Here is a 15,392-nt window from a genome sequence, read left to right on the forward strand (position 1 = left end):
TTACTGCAAATGTGTTTACTTTTTACAGGACGTTAAATGCCGTATTGGATAATAAAAGCTTACTTCTCTTCTGGGAGGATAAACACTAAGGAAAAAATAGGAGCTCGGGGTTTTGTGAACGTTGTTGTCAACAAACTCATTCAAGCATGCCATCATCATCAATGTTACTATTGACTGCGACAATGAAGGTTACGCGGATCAATTAGAAGTTGTTCCGCGAGTTGACGTCGCCCCCTGCTGGTCGTGCAATGACGCAGGTTGAGCTGCAGTGACCTTGCTGATATGAAAGGTGAAGCAAGCGGTGTAATGAGTAATCAGTCGGAAAAATGCATAATATGCTCAGCCAATCAAAAGAAACTTGTCTTGTTGAATATAAGCCTTTCAGTCCCTCGTGCTAAATGTTTTCATTGTGTTCAGATTTGAAGGCAAGCGTTTAACAAGCGCAGTTCTCTAATCCCATAATTTCTCTGGAGCAGGCAGTGCTTGCGTGTCCGCACTGGTATTGACGCTAACCACTAAGCTGTGTAAAACGTCAATACAAACAGCACTTGACATTTGCCACGCCGTGTCTTGCGAAATAAGTGGGGAACGTTCGCTAACATTTCAAGTTTAATTTGGTCGTTCGCTAATATTTCAAGTTTAATTCGCTCATCAATGTCACGGGCCTTGGCAGGGCTCATTAAATTAACAAACACTTAACAATTCTTAGTTTCGAGATCATATGAATGCTCGAAATGCCAAACCTTTATGACTGACATGTCACTCAAGTGTCATTATATCAGGACATTACAGCCCTCCAGCTCGGCTGTCGTCTTCTGTGGCAAAGCTTCTGGCCAGCTCATTGCTTAGTGTGTACTGCTGTTTCCTCCATAAGAAGTGCGTGGGCGGTCCTGACTGAGCCCGCTCGGAAGCGTAGATAAAGAACGGGCTGAGCTCGATGGCCAGGGATGACCTCACCAGCCCGACACCGCCCACTCGCTCCAAGCAGGGGTGGTAAACTCGTCCACTGGTTGGGTGCATGTAGAGCGCCTCGGGCTTGAAGTCCACCGTCAGCTTGTCTGCGCCACCACAGAACGACAGCGAGTCCCGGTCACCGGTGGCGTCCTGCAGCAGCTGCGTAAAGACCACCGGTCGGTCATCGCAACGCAGGAAGTTCCTCTCTCGCCCGCACGGGGACAGGAAGGGGAAGGCGTCCTCGTAGCGTCCGCTCTGGTTTAAACGGAGGCGACTGAAGAAAAAGACTAGGAACTGTTTGTCTGGTGAGACAAGAAAAGAAATACAAAGCACCATCACATTAAAAACGATCCAAGTTTTAAGATAGAAATGCGCAAGCAGATATATGTCGACAGCAGACTTGGTTGTTTATATGTTGTACATTTCTAAACAACGTCAGATTCCAGTATCGAAGTCGCCTCTACCTTTGAAACAGGTGACAAAATTCTTCACTTTGGTGTCATCCAGGAACAACTGCAAAGAAGGTCGCAAGCCAAAATGAAGAACATCTCAAAGAACTTTGCATGAGAAACAACCGCCGCAACGGTCACCTGCCCTTGGTGGTCAATGTAGTAGAAGTATTCTCGGATGCGTGGCTCGGGGCTCTGACCCTGCACGTACGCAGCGGCTGTTGTAAGGCTCTTGTAGCCGGTGGGCGTGCAGCGTAAAGCGGCCACACGCTGGCTGACAAGCACGGCACTTGTCCGAAGAAACAACATGAGCTCAACCTCAAAATGTACTTACACGACTAAGAGGAATCCAACGTGAGATTCGGTGTGACCAGCAAAAACATGCAGAAATACTCTCATAAACAAACTTCAACTTTGACTCATGACGTATCCCGGAAATGTTTATATTTTTGTTTTATGTTGACTACCGCCACCCAACGGTCTAAATTGGTATAGCGCTATCGTGCTGTAAATTAAATTTGTGCGTAAAATAGTGTAAGAACATCAATGCTGTGTGGTGAATAGACATGGTATCAGATTTTGTAGATTCGTACATAAATGTATCTGAACATGAAATACAGTGCTGTCATGTTTTGAGGTTTACATCTGGCGGAAGATTTGTTTCATAGTACAAACGAAACAAACTATTTCCCTTAGGTGGGTGGCTAGTTTCACGCAGGTGTGACACCATCGCAAGAGCGAAACACAAGTTGCGTCGAAAGTGACGCACAACTTCGCTGACTTTTTTTTTGTCACTCACTCATTCACGCACACACACGCACACACAGCGAACATATGTTTAAACGCCTAGGACGCTGTGTCGTACGTTAACGGGGTTGCCATATTGAATGTGAAAACCCAACCCCTCCCCATCCCGTCTCCTCTTCCGGGCAGGGTGGGGCACAGTCCACCTTCCTTCTACCTTACCTGGGCTCGCTTCATACGGGACGCCGTAATGGCGAAATAGTTTCACTTTTCCTCGCGGACACCAACTTCACAGTGAGTTTGGATTTCTGACAAATGCTAAACGCTGAGCCACCCACATTCGATTTGGGACACTGTTGACAGCTTTGAGTTTCCAGTAATTGATTTTTGGGCAGTGGCGAGTGTTTCCGAGTGGGGCGATTTTCGGTGGAATACTTTTTAAAAACTTTCTAAAAAGTTTTCTTGTAGCGTAGACGTGAGCCGATTTCGTCTGATGAAAAGTTTTGACGCACCACCACTATTGTTTTAGTGGGGTCTTTACATAAGATCACTTCAGGTGGTCGTCGCTAGCCTCTCAGTTGTTTGTAGGTAGAGTCAAGAAATGTCGGGGGCGGAGCCAGGTTGCATGGCAAGCACACAGCAGATCAGAGTGGATGCACCTGCTGTTCCTTTTACAGCTGATAGCTGGCTAGTAGCTCTTCAGATCAGTCATACAGTGGAGCCTCGGTTTTCGACCGCAATCCGTTCCAGAAGGCTGTTCGAGAAGTGAATCGTTCGAATTCCTAATCATGTTTTCCCATTACAAATAATGGAAAACAATTAATCCGTTCCAAGACAAAAAAAACCACCATATTTTACAACATAAACTGCGTAAATAAGTGAGGCGGTAATGTATAAATAAATAATATAAATAATAAACTGAATTAATAGCGTAGGCTAGGCTGGGGAATGTATTGCTGTATCTGTAGCAACTCGCTTGTGTGTTTCATTCTATTAGTAAAATATATCTTTTTAAATTGTGAGGGGGAAAAAAAGCACATCAAAACATTTTTTTTTATTTTTACCAATGAAAGACAACATTTTAAAGATCATGTGAAAGAAAACAGCAAAAACGTTTTCTTAATTTCAAAAAACAAAAAAAAACTGCAGAAATTCTAATGGAAGATAACATACAGTATACGTACTGTATCAAAGTTCGTGTGGATCGAGCTTATTGTCGATTTTGCCATGCAAAACTCCCGCGCCAACTCTGACACACGCACACCGGACTCATATTTTGCAATTAATTATTTTTTAAATTCAACCGTTTTGCGCACTACTTTCCTCTTCTCGCCATGATCAGCTTTACTGCTCCCACTTGCTTCCTTTGGAGGCATGATTAGAGTTGATGCAATCCTCAGAGTAACGAGAATGTAATAACGAACGGAGTCAGTTGGCATGCAGGTCCTCTTGGTTCATCTCGCGAGGTTCGACGACCAAAATTTAGTCCGACATCCGAAGCAAAGAAATCTAGAATTCTTTGTTCGAATACCGATTTGTTCGAGAACTGGGACGTTCGAAAACCAAGGCTCCACTGTACTTGCAAGTTTTCTTTCACAAAAGATATACACAGTATGCCATTTTCAAACACAAAAACTGATTTGTCATGTCAAATGAGTTACTCAGTTATTGGACACAGAAATAACGGACCAAACTAGCCATACTAATTTAGTTACCGCACTATATGCAAGTTAATAATTGACTGTCTCTAAATTATAGTGATTGCTAAGCAAGAATAAACTCAAGTGAGAGCGGCAACGTTTTTCCTTTCTCTTCAAAGTTTTTTGGTGTCCTTTTCATTTCCCAGCAATGAGCCAAGCACCCCGGTCCAAGCCGGGCCACAGGGAGAGAAACGGGGACCACCGACAGCCCCGTGACCCACGTGATGGCGACCGCTCATCAGCTGACAGGCGAGTACAATAGAAACTTTCATTTCTGTTGATAGCAGCGCAAAAGACTTGAACGAATGGATCCCAGTTGTGTTTGTTGCCGTTCTCCAGGTCATCCTCCCAACCACCGTACTACGACCGTGATCCGGACCGCCGCCCAGCTCACAGCCATGAGCGTGACGTACCGCGTGTTGAGCGTAATGACTCCAAATGCACACACATGTGCTCCAGGAGAGGTGAGGCTGTCTGCGGAAAGGATTCGGGGCTTTCTCCAAGGCCGGATTCTGATTTCATTCTGCATGCTTCCATTCTGGTTTCTGTGACTCAATACCGTCCAACTGGTTTTCCCACAAAGTTCTTTGTCATGTGGATGAGGTACGGTACGAAGCTGCTGTCGAGGATGCAGCATATGCAATAACTACATGGGTTAGGGCTAGGGTTAGCGTTAATAGTCGGGTTAGGGTTAAAAGTCGGGTTAGGGTTAAAAGTCGGGTTAGGGTTCAACGACTTGCCGTGCTCAATGGCTCAAAGGATTTTGTAGATAATAACTAGACAGTCATTCTCACAAATGCTTCACTTGAGCAATTCTCAGTCACAGAAACTCGATATCCATGCCAATGTATTGTGCCTTCAGGTATCGTTTTGATTTGCTCGGTGCTGACCAATGGCCTGGTCCTGATCTGCGTGGTTGCTGCGCAGATGGTGACGTCGGGCTTATCCTCCATGGGCGGCCTGGGCAGCATCAGCATCAACTCCAACTTCAACCTGCAGGGCACGGAGCTGCAGAAGGTGCGCGAACTAGACATGCACTACAGCCAGATGAGAGCGCCGGGCATCTACGGCGGCATCGCCTTCAGCCTGACCATGGGTGTGCTCTCGCTGCTCTTTGTGGTGGCGGGCAACAAGCCGCCCCACCGTCTGTCCCGCAAGCTTCTCTACGGGGCGCTGGCGTTTCAGGGCGTGGGGGCTGTGGCCTATGTGGTGGCCGTAGCTCTCTACCTGCACTTTGTGATCGGTGTCAATGCCACTGACGTTTGCGTGCAGCGCGAGCGGCTGTACGCCCGCAACGGCTACACCTGGATGAACTGTGACGTTGGCGGGGCCGATGCAGCCGTGGCTTTGTTTGGACTCATCACGGCCATCTTGTACACCGCGGGCACGGTGCTCACCTTCCAAACCATCCGTTGGGTGAAGCGCTACTTGAAGGAGCATAAACGGCGCCATGCGGAGCCAAAGCCACTCAGATCAAATCCGCAGAGTACCCCCCTCGGGGCCGAAACCACCGAGGTGTGACAGACCGTTTGGATTTTGCCTCTTCCTCCATTTAACAAAGTGATCGTTTAACATTTGTGTTGTGGAACCCAAATCCCTCATTTGACTTTTTGTAAGTGCATCAGGATACCTTGTTTTATGTCATCGTGCAGTTTTAGCATTTTTAACCGTTGTTTTTGAAATGCACACATGCTGTGCTTGATTAAAAAGGCAAACTGAGAAAGGATCCAATTTGCAGTTATTATTCATATTTGGTATGTTCGAAGTTACGTGTGCGTCATCAACTTTAAAACATTCACGGTCGTTTTTAGTAAGGCTTTTTTTTTTTTAAATTACTATGTATAGAAAGGCTCTTATGGAAAATAAAAGACCATGTACAGTAAGACTTTTTTGATAAAACAAATTGACCATGTATAGTAAGATTTATGGAAACATGACTAAAGCTTTTTTAAATGTAAAAAAAAAATGTATATATAGTAAGGCTTTTTTAAATAAAAATAATTGACCATGTATAGACTTGTTTTTATGAAAAAATGACCATAAATAAATAAAAAAATACCACGTATAAGGCTTTTTTTTTTAAATAAAACAAATTAACTATGTATAGTAAGACTTTTTTTAATGAAAAAAATGGCCACGTATACTAAGGCGTTTTCAAATGAAAAACAAAAAGACAATGTAGTATAAACTTTTTTTTAAAGCAAAACAAATTGACGATGTATACTAAGACTTTTTTTATGAAAAGAAGTGGCCAAATGAAAAATAAAAATACCATGCAGTATAAACTTTTTTTTTTTATAAAACAAATTGACTATGTATAGTACTTTTTTTACGAAAAAAATAGCCACTTCAAATAAGGTTTTCAAATGAAAAATAAAAAGACCATGTAGTTTAAACCTTTTTTTTCACCGTCGATGATGGAAACTCGCCCTGCATTGCATGTCTTGCGTGTTTGTTGAGGCAGTCTTTCCTGAAGACTGCATTGACTACTTCTATACGGTAGGTGGCGGTATGCATCAGCGAAAATAGAACATGAATTCGGCAAAACAGCAACTCATTAAGAGGTCAGAAAGTACATTTGAAAACATGAGTTTATTTAGAAAAGTAGCTTTTTGTGCAGTTGAAATATATAACAGTTCAGATAACATTCAATGTGCTGGTTAGAACAAGAGGATCCTCATCTTCAACATTCATTCACCACGGCAGCAAACCTCAGACACAAACGTGGAGGAACAGCCTACTGAAATTTATACGTATATAATTTATTTTTCTCTCAGAGAAAAATTGCCTGCATTGGTGACCATGTCACTTGAAAGTATTAAACTCCTAGGAGTTAGTTAATATCGTACTAACTCTGACAAATGAGAGACCAAAAGTTATGACAGAGAAGTTGGAACATCCACAAGAGAACTCGGCGCTCAACGTACCACAAAACAAAAGATGAAACAGAAAAAAATATAAATTCTGACAAAATATTCTAAGCACCCTCAAGTCTAAATTCTATTGGAAAAGCATTTACAATGCTTCTGAAATGTAAAATGCTGTTGAATTAATACAAGTGTTACAAAAATTGCATTGCATCTTTGTTGCGCGCTAAGTTAACAGTAGAAAAGAGTAACATTGACTTCTTTTAAATAGTCTCTGGTCCAGACCAACTGGAATCCTGTGAGGAACCAGCGCAAATCAACGTGGACTCCGAGATGACCAGGTGGCACAGTGGCAGACTGGAAGGATTCCGAGTTAGAGCGGTGTAATGAACCGCTCAGTGGGTTTCTGGTAGGCGGCCGCTTGCTGGTTGCGAGTCTCCATCTGCTGCTGTCGGATGATCTGCTGCACTTCTTCCTCCAACTCCGGCGGAATGATCAGCTGGTCATCGGGGTCTGGCTGAGCGGAGGCGTTAAAGTAACCCCCTTGCTTCTTGAGCGGGGCGTCCGCCGCCTCCTCAATCAGGTCTTGGTTCCTGCCTTGGCACGCCACAGAACCGTTGGCTCGAGCCCGCCGGCCCAGAGGGCTGGAGCGGGTCTCCCCGCTGAGGCAGGGGGAGGGTGGCGTGACAGGGGGAGCCCAAGACTCATGACTGGAAGCCACACTGGGAGGAACACGCGTGCCACGCGGTGGGGGGCCGTGCAAACTGTGGACATCGGCCTCGACCTCCACTCGGCTGCCGTTGGAGAAAACCCCCGGGATGGGCTCCTCGTCTTCGCTGTCAAGCCCGTTGTCGGACGACTGCCTCTGGAAGCCACCACTTGCGCAGGTGACCCAGCGCCCGCCGCTTCGCCCCAGCAGGCTCAAGTGGCACGACGGCGGCTCGGCTTGCGGCGGATCTTCTGACGACACGGTGGAGCCCACCTCGCTGCTCAACTCTGACGCACTGAACTCGCTGCTAAGCTCGCTGACGGTTCCCGAGGAGGCCAGGGGAAGCGCCATGTCGCCGCTCCCCAAGTAGGGCTGAGCGTGCGCACGTCCGCCCAAACCGGGACTGTGAGGCGGAGGCAGAAGCTCGCAGAAGCAGCAGCAGTCTTCGCTAATGCTGAGCCGGACCACCACGGCGCTGAGGCTGTCGGAGCAGCCGTAGCTTTGAGCCAGCGTGACCAGCTTCTTGGCGGCGGCCAAGGCGTCCGGAACATTCCGGACCGCTTCCACCGCCTCGCCGGGAGACAACATGTCCCACAGGCCTCGGCTGCCCAAGAGGAAGAACTCATCCTGTGGGGTGAGCATCACCGTGGAGACGTGTGGCCGGGGGGTGACGGACGGACACAGGAAGGAATATCCCATCATTCTGGTGGAGTCGGTTATGCCGTTGACTTTATTGTCCTGCAGAAAGAGAAGCACGAAGGCCCGAGTTAAATGCGCAATCTCGGCTGCAGTTGAGAATTGGTTTTCATTTTGGTCGCATAGTTCCGCTAACTATGCTGTGTTGATGTTTACATGGAGGATAATACGGAGATCCTAACACTCAAAAGTCGAGGCGCCAAGCACGGCTAGAACAGACTGATGAAAAAACCAACAATGACATAGTGTAGGATCCCCAAAATTACGAGCGCACAGTTGAGGCTCACCTCTGTGATGATGGCATTATGTTGTCGGACCCTCTGGCACTCCACCTCTTCTCGGACGGTGTGGATGGCCGAGAGCGGCACGGCTTTTCCATCTCGGCACAAGACGGCTTGGCATCTGCCCACGTTGGCAGCTTTCAAAGTGAAGCAGCCGCTGCGCTCGCCAGGAGGCGCGGGGGCATGTCTAATGTGACACAACGCCGCCGATCCGCCCAGCCTTTGGCCCGCCGTGCCCAGTTTCCTAGGGAAGATCGGCGCAGAAGTCACGCTCAGCAGAGCACAGCTGCGGAAACGTTGGCTGTTGCCGACCGAACGTCTACCTTTGCATGGTGAGGAAAGTGTTGGTCATGTAGTCTCCCAGGCTCGGGCCTCTTTGGAGCTCCTCGGCTAACACGTCTCCCATGGTGCACTGCAGCAGGTAAGGCACCTCAACATTTCTGTCGCCATCAAAAACGCCATACAGTGCTTCACGGGCTCCACAGAAGGTGTCCAGAGCAAGCGCGGCCACACACAACCTGCCAGGAACAAACAAGTTCCATCCAGCTTTGCAAGACATGCAAGATATGCGTAACATGAAAAGAGAAAAGATGAAGCGAGAAGCAAAAGGACTGACTTGTTTTTGATTCCGGAGGCTTCCGTGTATCCGTGACTCCAGACTGCAGGAGCTCCGTGACGCTCGCTGGCGCTGGGAGCGGACGGTGACGGATCCACCCTTAAACATCGGATATTACTGCAGAGACACCGTGTGATTTTGTGAGTCTTTAGCTAAAAACGAGAATGGAGGTTTCGTATTGGGAAGATTCCCACTTGAGAAGCTCCAAGCTCTTGTGGTCCAAGTTAAGGCGGGGATTTCCCTTGAGATCCAGCTCCTGCAGTTTGGCGGGAAGTGACTCTGGCAAGGTAATCTCCGTCAGCTCGTTGCAGCTCAGGTCCACACACTGACGGTGAGAACAAAGATGAGGTTAGACGCGGCGGGATCTTTGGCTGGCCGAAACCGACGGATACCCAGACGACAACATTTGCATTGCTGACTGGCTTTTCGTCGCGTAGTGAGGTTGAACCTTGATCTCGGGCAGCTGCAGGACCTCCGGAAAGGCGCTGATACAGTTGGAGTGTGCAGAGAGGCTTTGCAGACGGCGGCAGCTCAAGATGGTGGTGGGCACGCTCCTCAACCGATTGCCACTCAGGTCAAGCTCTTCCAGACACTCCAGTTGGGCCAGCTTACTACAGAGCGACAAATAGATCAAACTAAGGAGCTACAACTGCTTTCCACAGATGAAAGTTTTGCGTTGCTAGCAAACAATCAAAAACTCCTCCTGATTGAGTTGGGCGTTTTCTTTTGTTTTTGTTTACCTGGCAGTGAAGGTCTGCAGCTGGTTGTAAGAGAGATGAAGAACTCTGAGGTTGCCATGTCCGCTCAGGAGAGGGACACACGTGTCTGTCAAGCAGTTGTTGGTGACATAGAGCTCCTCCAGGCTGCTCGACGTGTCCTCCGACGGGCTCGCGGCAGGGAGGCTCTCCAGCTTATTGGCCGAGGCATTCAGATAGAGCAAGCTGAAAGCGTCAAACGTACAATCGGCATGATAAAGCAAATGAAAAGAAAGGCAAGCGAGGCAGCCTGTAATCACTTCTGGGCTTTGATGAAGAGGTTGTTTGGAAGCTCCTTGAGACAATTGTGCTGCAGGTCCAAGATTTGGAGCTGGGAGGCCTCCGGGCCCTCGCCCAGCTGGCTCAGAGCATTCCAGCCTGCTAGCACCTTTCGGAGGCCGCCGTTGGATAGCAAGCTAGGATGCACAAAAACAATCAAGCTCACTCTCTTTGGAAACTGGAAGCTATATCTCACTCAGTCAAAAACAATTTTTGCATTTGGATCAGAGCGGTGCTAAATGTTCTTTGATCATGTGGCGACCCCTTCACGTGGCTGTCTCCCTCGGCTTGCTTCCCACTGTCACTTTACAAAGAATTTCACACTCGATTACACGTAATTGATTCCTTTTGCTTCGGCTATGCTGTTCAAGGCTTGGTAGCGTTTCATGAAAGTATTTGTGTGCGATGCTCACCGCACGGGCAGCTCGCTCACGGAATTGTGATTGATGTCCAAAAGTTCCAGTTTATTGCTTTCGCATACCCAAACTGGGACAGCACTTAGCTTGTTCCTATGAGAAAACAGACAAGCGTCAACATTCAGCTAAAACCAAGAACATAGTCTCATGCTTTGTAGTGAGTCTCGGTACCAGGACAAATCCAGAAGAGTCAGATTCTCCGGGACAGGCCGCACATCCACTTCTTGCAGCTCTGTAATCATGAAGACAATATTGATGAATCAGCAACCTGAAACAAAGCGCGCTTTGCGGCCGCACCGTACCGTTGCGTGCGGCATGCAGGCTCTTGAGGGCGTGGCCGCTGACTCGCAGGACGGCGAGTCGGTTTCTATCACAGTAGAGAAGCTCCAGTTTGCAGAGGGCGCTGACGTCCAGCTGCTGCAAGCCGGTGTCCCTGAGGTCCAGCTGCACGATGTGCTCCAGCTGCTTCGTGTCTCCCAGCGTCACACTTTCAAGCCGGTTCAGCCTGTAGTAGCAGAAAATCACCTTGGAGTGGATTATGCGAGCTTAAAGTAGACGGACGGCGCCAAGGAGTGATTTGGACAGATTTCTATTTTTAGTCGCTACGGTATAAAGTAGCATCCGAAGCCTACCGCATACTTCAAATTTTGGTCTCCTGAAAGTTTTAACGTTTACCTGAGATCTATGTGGCGGCGAGCGCACAACGGCTGCGGTCCGGCCATGTGCAGGACCGAGATTCGGTTTCCTGCCAGGCACAGTTTCTCCATGTCTTTGATCTTCTTCAGGACAGGAGGGATGCAGGTGAACCAGTTGAAAGACAAGCCAAGGTAGACCAACGCCTCCAAGGTGCCCAGCTCAGCGGGCAGTGCAGTCAGGCAGTTGGCGTCCAGAAGAAGCGTCTGCAGGCTGCCAACATTGCTTTTGGGTTAATTGACAAAAATGCAACGTTGCTTTTCCCGCCTCATTTTCTCTCGAAACATGCTACGGTCAACTCTGAGAAAGATAACTGAAAAATTATCTTCTGACATTGCTACAAGAAAAGGCAACCGTGGCCCAGAACACAGCCACAATCAACGATGCTCTGAGAAGCAAATCTTTCGGCTGACCCTTTTTAATCATAATAACTAGCAGTGAGAAAATAAAGCTTCAAAATGACTTCATGAATCAGTTTTTTTTATTTTTTATTTTTTATTTTTTTTATTGCTTTCAGTCTGGTCAACTTACTTTTGCATGATTCCAACTTCCACAGGAAGGGTTGAAATGTAATTTCCCGACAAGTTGAGCTCAGTCAGTGACGTGAGGTCACATACGGCCAGTGGGAACTCTGACATTGCGTTATTGGACAAACTCAGGGTTCTCAGTTTACAGAACCTGCAAGAGCCGCAGCGCTACAATCAATAATCTCATGACGTGTTGCGTGTTACTTTAGGACAAGCAATCTGGACATTTGACATGCCGTCAAGGTGCTGCAAACTCACCTGGTAAGTGCTGAAAGCCCTTTGTTCATGGACAGGAAGTTGTTTTTGAGATAGAGATGTGTTAGGTCCTGACTGTGAAACAGCTGAGTGGGCAACTCCTCCAGACTGCAGCATGACAGGTCAACAGAGTTCACCCGCTGGGACGCAATCTGACTTGGCCAAGGACGGACACAACGAGCAGGGTCAATTGTCTACGATCGTTTTCAAAGGACGCTGGTTTGAAAGGAGAAAACATTTGAGAAGGTCAAGCCTCACCTTGGAAGCGGTTCTGTGCCAGCAGAGGTGCTCGGTGTAGGACTCATAGCTGATATAGTAGGTCTGGCTCTGGGGGCCCGCTGAGCTTAGCGCCAAGCAGTGGCTGTGCCTCTTCACCTCCTCCACCTGCAATCAGGAACATTTTCAAATTGCATCTCTATACAAGCTTCCCAAGCGGAAGCAAAATAAAAAAAATAAAAAGATGCAAACGCTTTTTTAAGCGCGTCACAGACGACAATACGGATTGCATACCTTGCCTCCAATGAGAGGCAGCACGTGGATCTTGCCCGTGTGGGCGTGCTTGACGGACGACACGAGAAGGCAGGTTCCGCTTAGCGTGACCTGCCGTTTGGACCAGCGGTTGACAGGCAGCACCGGCTTCCCTTTGCGCACATTGAATACCCCGGAAAGCTGCACACGCTCCGAACCGCCCGCGCTCCGAGGCTTTCCTGTAGAGGGACCAGGGCTCATTACTAGAAATCCCAGATCCCACTTTTTCCCCCTAAACCAAATTTATGTTGGAGTACTCGTTGAATCGTAGCACTGACAAAAACATTTCGGGAGGACAGAGTATCCAAGTATGCCTCGACCTTTGTGTCGACAATAAAAATTAAATCAAATGAAAGACAAATTAAAAGAGACAACAAAGCAAAACATCGACTCATTTTTCACAGTACTCACCAAAGTAGAAGCGAATGAGGCTGCCAATGCCCGCATTCATTCCCTCCTCCTGGACCCTCCACGGGTCTTCAAAGCCCAGGTTGCTCAGGTATTCATTCAATATTTGTAGTGGTCTCTCGTCGTCGTGCAGACGTCGCACAACGCCGCCATGCAGCTGGACAAAGAGCGCTGGAGTCGGACTGCTATTGATCTGCTCGGGCCGCAGTCTGCTCCCCGCATCGATCTCCGGGTCGAGTCGCACCGACGCTCGCTCACTTGTCTGAGAGCTGCTGGAGCATTTGGAGGTGGCCTTTGACAGTTGAGGTGAATTCTTGCCGTCGCCGGCGGCAGCCTCGCTGGCGTCTCCCAGCGAGCCGATCGGTCGCTTTGGAGCATTTGAGAGGTATGCGGTTGAAGGTGGGTCTGCGGGAGAATCACCAGCTGAGCGTGTCGGAGAAGAAGTGAGCTCCAGCTCATCGGACGAGCTCTCAAACGGATCGGGTCCCTCTGTGGCACTGTCACAGTTTGGGCTCAATACCGGCGAGTCTATAGGCAAACCTGCGACTTCACTGAGGGAGTCCTGCTGCGGCGTGCTTTTGGGTCCTCCCAGGCTGATGTCCTCACAAGTACTGGTCTCCAAATCTGATCCAGAGTACGCGCCACAACAATCGCTTGCACTAAAGTTGACTTCCAAGCCAATGTCGTTCAGGCAAAGCTCTGATGAAGAGTTAGTTGCAATTGAATCATCTAAGAAGAGATCAGACTCAAAACATGGTTTCGCCTGGCTGTTAAATAGCAGAGCCTCATTTGCTTTTGTCTTCACGTCTGTGGGATCTGATCCAGCACTACGCGTGTCATCAGTCTGTCCATGAATATCTTTCTCAGTTGTTGTCTGGCAAGTGACTCTTAAGACACCCTCACTCTTATTTGCTTCCAGCTTGCTGACCACCTCTGCGGCCAGAGTGTCTACTGTGCACAGCACTGGCCTTGGGTAGGTGGGCAAGAGCCAGTCGTGGACGTGAATGCAACCCCTTCTCAGGTCCGATCGCACCCATCCCTTGTCGGAGGCCAGGAGCTGCTTGGATTGCTTCTGCCTGAGGAAGGTTTTCCGATCCAGACTCAGGGTGCTCAGCGGAGAGGCTGAAGGGGCGACGCCGGACGCCTCGGCGGAAGACGCGCTGGGAGAGGAGCTGCTGGTCGGCGGGCAGCCCAGCGACAGATTCCGCTTGTGCCGCTGCCGTCTCTTGCTCAGCAACGAGTTGCTCGAAGTGCCGCTGTTGGCCGATGTAAGGCTGTAAATGTTGCCAGTCTTCGCCGAGGGCATGTTGATGTTCTTGACCGCGCCGCCAATAGCGTTAGCAACTTGGTTTTGGTAGATCCCATTCCTGATGGCAATCTGCAGAAGGGAGGTGGCCGCCAGTCCCTTCCCTGTCAAGAGTTTTGCCTCGGCGCCACCAGTCGCCTCGTCTTCCCCGATGGATGGTCGCTTGGCAGCAGATAGCGCCATAAATCCGCTCGATTTGGCGTGAGCGCCGTCATGATTACACTCTGGCGTCCACTGTGGTGTTGGCGAAGTCGAAAGAGCGCCACACTCGTGTTCCTTCACGCGTTCCATCCCCGTGAGGCGCAGTTAGCGACAGCTTGCAGGTGGAGGGAGGCTAGCCTTGGCTAGCGTCGAGCTCTCCCCGTTAGCCTAGCCTAGCCCGGGTGCTGCGTGTTCTGCCAAATACCTCGTTGGGCCACATCATCCCATCGTTGCAAGCGACCGTGAGGTAAGCGGCGCGTTGAAGATTTCCGAATGCGGTCCTAGTTTGTTGCCATGGAAGCCAGCACAAGAAGGCGAGTCAGGCTGTCCTGCTTGCAGACGGATGAGTGACGGGCGGCACGGCAGGGCAGGGCGGGTCCCAGTGAATAGAAAGTATGGGCAGGGCGGGTCCCAGTGAATAGAAAGTATGGTGCATTCAGGGTCGCGCCGACGCTCGGAAATTTGCCCATGTGGGGAAAACAGTGACGTAGCACAGCAGGAAAAAAGAAAAGAAGAAAGAAAAATCAATCTTTACTTATTATTATTAACATTACAAAGATTTTTTTGATAGTCACACCAACAACAAACATCAAAACTAGAAACATCAATGAAGTACATCAAGCATTGCTCAAGTTTGACAAATCCCCAGGTGGGGCCACTGTTGCGCTACAATCTTGCAATGTGGCGTCTCTCATCAGAAAGTAAGTTCGATTTCAACTTGACAGGACTTTAGATTGTAGTTGCAGTGTGGTTAAAATGAGAAACTGTGCACACTTTCAGTGTGTCTGCCTCAAGCTGTTCAAAATAGTCATTTTTATTTCAACGGGGATATACACCTGCTATTATTTGGTCTTTATATTTGACATCTGCAGTGAAGATCAAAGCATTCGTGAGCAAAACTTGTGTGGTCCAAGACTGGACTAGTGTGGCAAACTGCAGCAGAGGCCTGTTCAAGAATGTTGTTTTCGACCACAGGTGGTTCTACTTTACCCCCTCAGCCCACTGTGA

At 48.6% G+C, this 15,392-nt stretch overlaps 3 protein-coding genes across 4 annotated transcripts; 1 reads left to right on the forward strand and 2 right to left on the reverse strand.

Moving 5' to 3' along the window:
• c4h8orf82 (chromosome 4 C8orf82 homolog) lies at positions 1 to 1,860 on the reverse strand. The gene is made up of 3 exons (XM_037249572.1): positions 1,545 to 1,860; positions 1,419 to 1,467; positions 1 to 1,256 (listed from the first exon to the last, which is right to left on the reverse strand). The coding sequence occupies exons 1-3, from the start codon at positions 1,710 to 1,712 to the stop codon at positions 787 to 789; spliced, it is 687 nt and encodes a 228-aa protein (XP_037105467.1). The 5' UTR covers positions 1,713 to 1,860; the 3' UTR covers positions 1 to 786.
• A 444-nt stretch (positions 1,861 to 2,304) lies between these two features.
• On the forward strand, positions 2,305 to 5,671 carry si:ch211-191a24.4 (uncharacterized protein LOC100150331 homolog). 2 transcript variants are annotated; one of them, XM_037249550.1, is made up of 4 exons: positions 2,305 to 2,441; positions 3,994 to 4,096; positions 4,187 to 4,311; positions 4,710 to 5,671. In XM_037249550.1, exons 2-4 carry the CDS (start codon positions 3,996 to 3,998, stop codon positions 5,366 to 5,368), a joined length of 885 nt encoding a protein of 294 aa, XP_037105445.1. In that variant the 5' UTR covers positions 2,305 to 2,441; positions 3,994 to 3,995; the 3' UTR covers positions 5,369 to 5,671. The 2 variants fall into 2 exon arrangements, with proteins under 2 accessions (XP_037105445.1, XP_037105446.1); XM_037249551.1 differs by having other exon boundaries at positions 2,435 to 2,573.
• Positions 5,672 to 6,423: 752 nt separating this feature from the next.
• LOC119121562 (PH domain leucine-rich repeat-containing protein phosphatase 1-like) lies at positions 6,424 to 14,767 on the reverse strand. Its single transcript, XM_037249275.1, has 17 exons — positions 12,881 to 14,767; positions 12,452 to 12,648; positions 12,200 to 12,325; positions 11,945 to 12,093; positions 11,691 to 11,837; positions 11,142 to 11,372; positions 10,769 to 10,971; positions 10,638 to 10,698; positions 10,464 to 10,559; positions 10,032 to 10,187; positions 9,757 to 9,957; positions 9,465 to 9,627; positions 9,211 to 9,341; positions 9,017 to 9,133; positions 8,724 to 8,918; positions 8,407 to 8,644; positions 6,424 to 8,161 (listed from the first exon to the last, which is right to left on the reverse strand). The coding sequence occupies exons 1-17, from the start codon at positions 14,472 to 14,474 to the stop codon at positions 7,088 to 7,090; spliced, it is 5,079 nt and encodes a 1,692-aa protein (XP_037105170.1). The 5' UTR covers positions 14,475 to 14,767; the 3' UTR covers positions 6,424 to 7,087.
• Between the last annotated feature and the right edge of the window lie 625 nt (positions 14,768 to 15,392).

The sequence above is a fragment of the Syngnathus acus genome, chromosome 4 (assembly GCF_901709675.1).
Source record: "Syngnathus acus chromosome 4, fSynAcu1.2, whole genome shotgun sequence".
NCBI classification, from domain to species: Eukaryota; Metazoa; Chordata; class Actinopteri; order Syngnathiformes; family Syngnathidae; genus Syngnathus; species Syngnathus acus.

Bases quoted from the DNA above. Each gene is read 5' to 3' on its own strand.
- c4h8orf82 (XM_037249572.1), bottom strand. From the start codon at position 1,712: ATGTTGTTTCTTCGGACAAGTGCCGTGCTTGTCAGCCAGCGTGTGGCC. The intron at 1,468-1,544 runs GTGACCGTTGCG...CCTTCTTTGCAG, and splicing joins ACATTGACCACCAAGGGCAG to TTGTTCCTGGATGACACCAA. The intron at 1,257-1,418 runs GTAGAGGCGACT...TTGTCTCACCAG, and splicing joins TTTTGTCACCTGTTTCAAAG to ACAAACAGTTCCTAGTCTTT.
- si:ch211-191a24.4 (XM_037249550.1), top strand. From the start codon at position 3,996: ATGAGCCAAGCACCCCGGTCCAAGCCGGGCCACAGGGAGAGAAACGGG. The intron at 4,097-4,186 runs GCGAGTACAATA...GCCGTTCTCCAG, and splicing joins GACCGCTCATCAGCTGACAG to GTCATCCTCCCAACCACCGT. The intron at 4,312-4,709 runs GTGAGGCTGTCT...TTGTGCCTTCAG, and splicing joins ACACATGTGCTCCAGGAGAG to GTATCGTTTTGATTTGCTCG.
- LOC119121562 (XM_037249275.1), bottom strand. From the start codon at position 14,474: ATGGAACGCGTGAAGGAACACGAGTGTGGCGCTCTTTCGACTTCGCCA. The intron at 12,326-12,451 runs GTATGCAATCCG...TCCTGATTGCAG, and splicing joins TGCCTCTCATTGGAGGCAAG to GTGGAGGAGGTGAAGAGGCA. The intron at 9,628-9,756 runs GTAAACAAAAAC...GTCGCTCTGTAG, and splicing joins CTGCAGACCTTCACTGCCAG to TAAGCTGGCCCAACTGGAGT.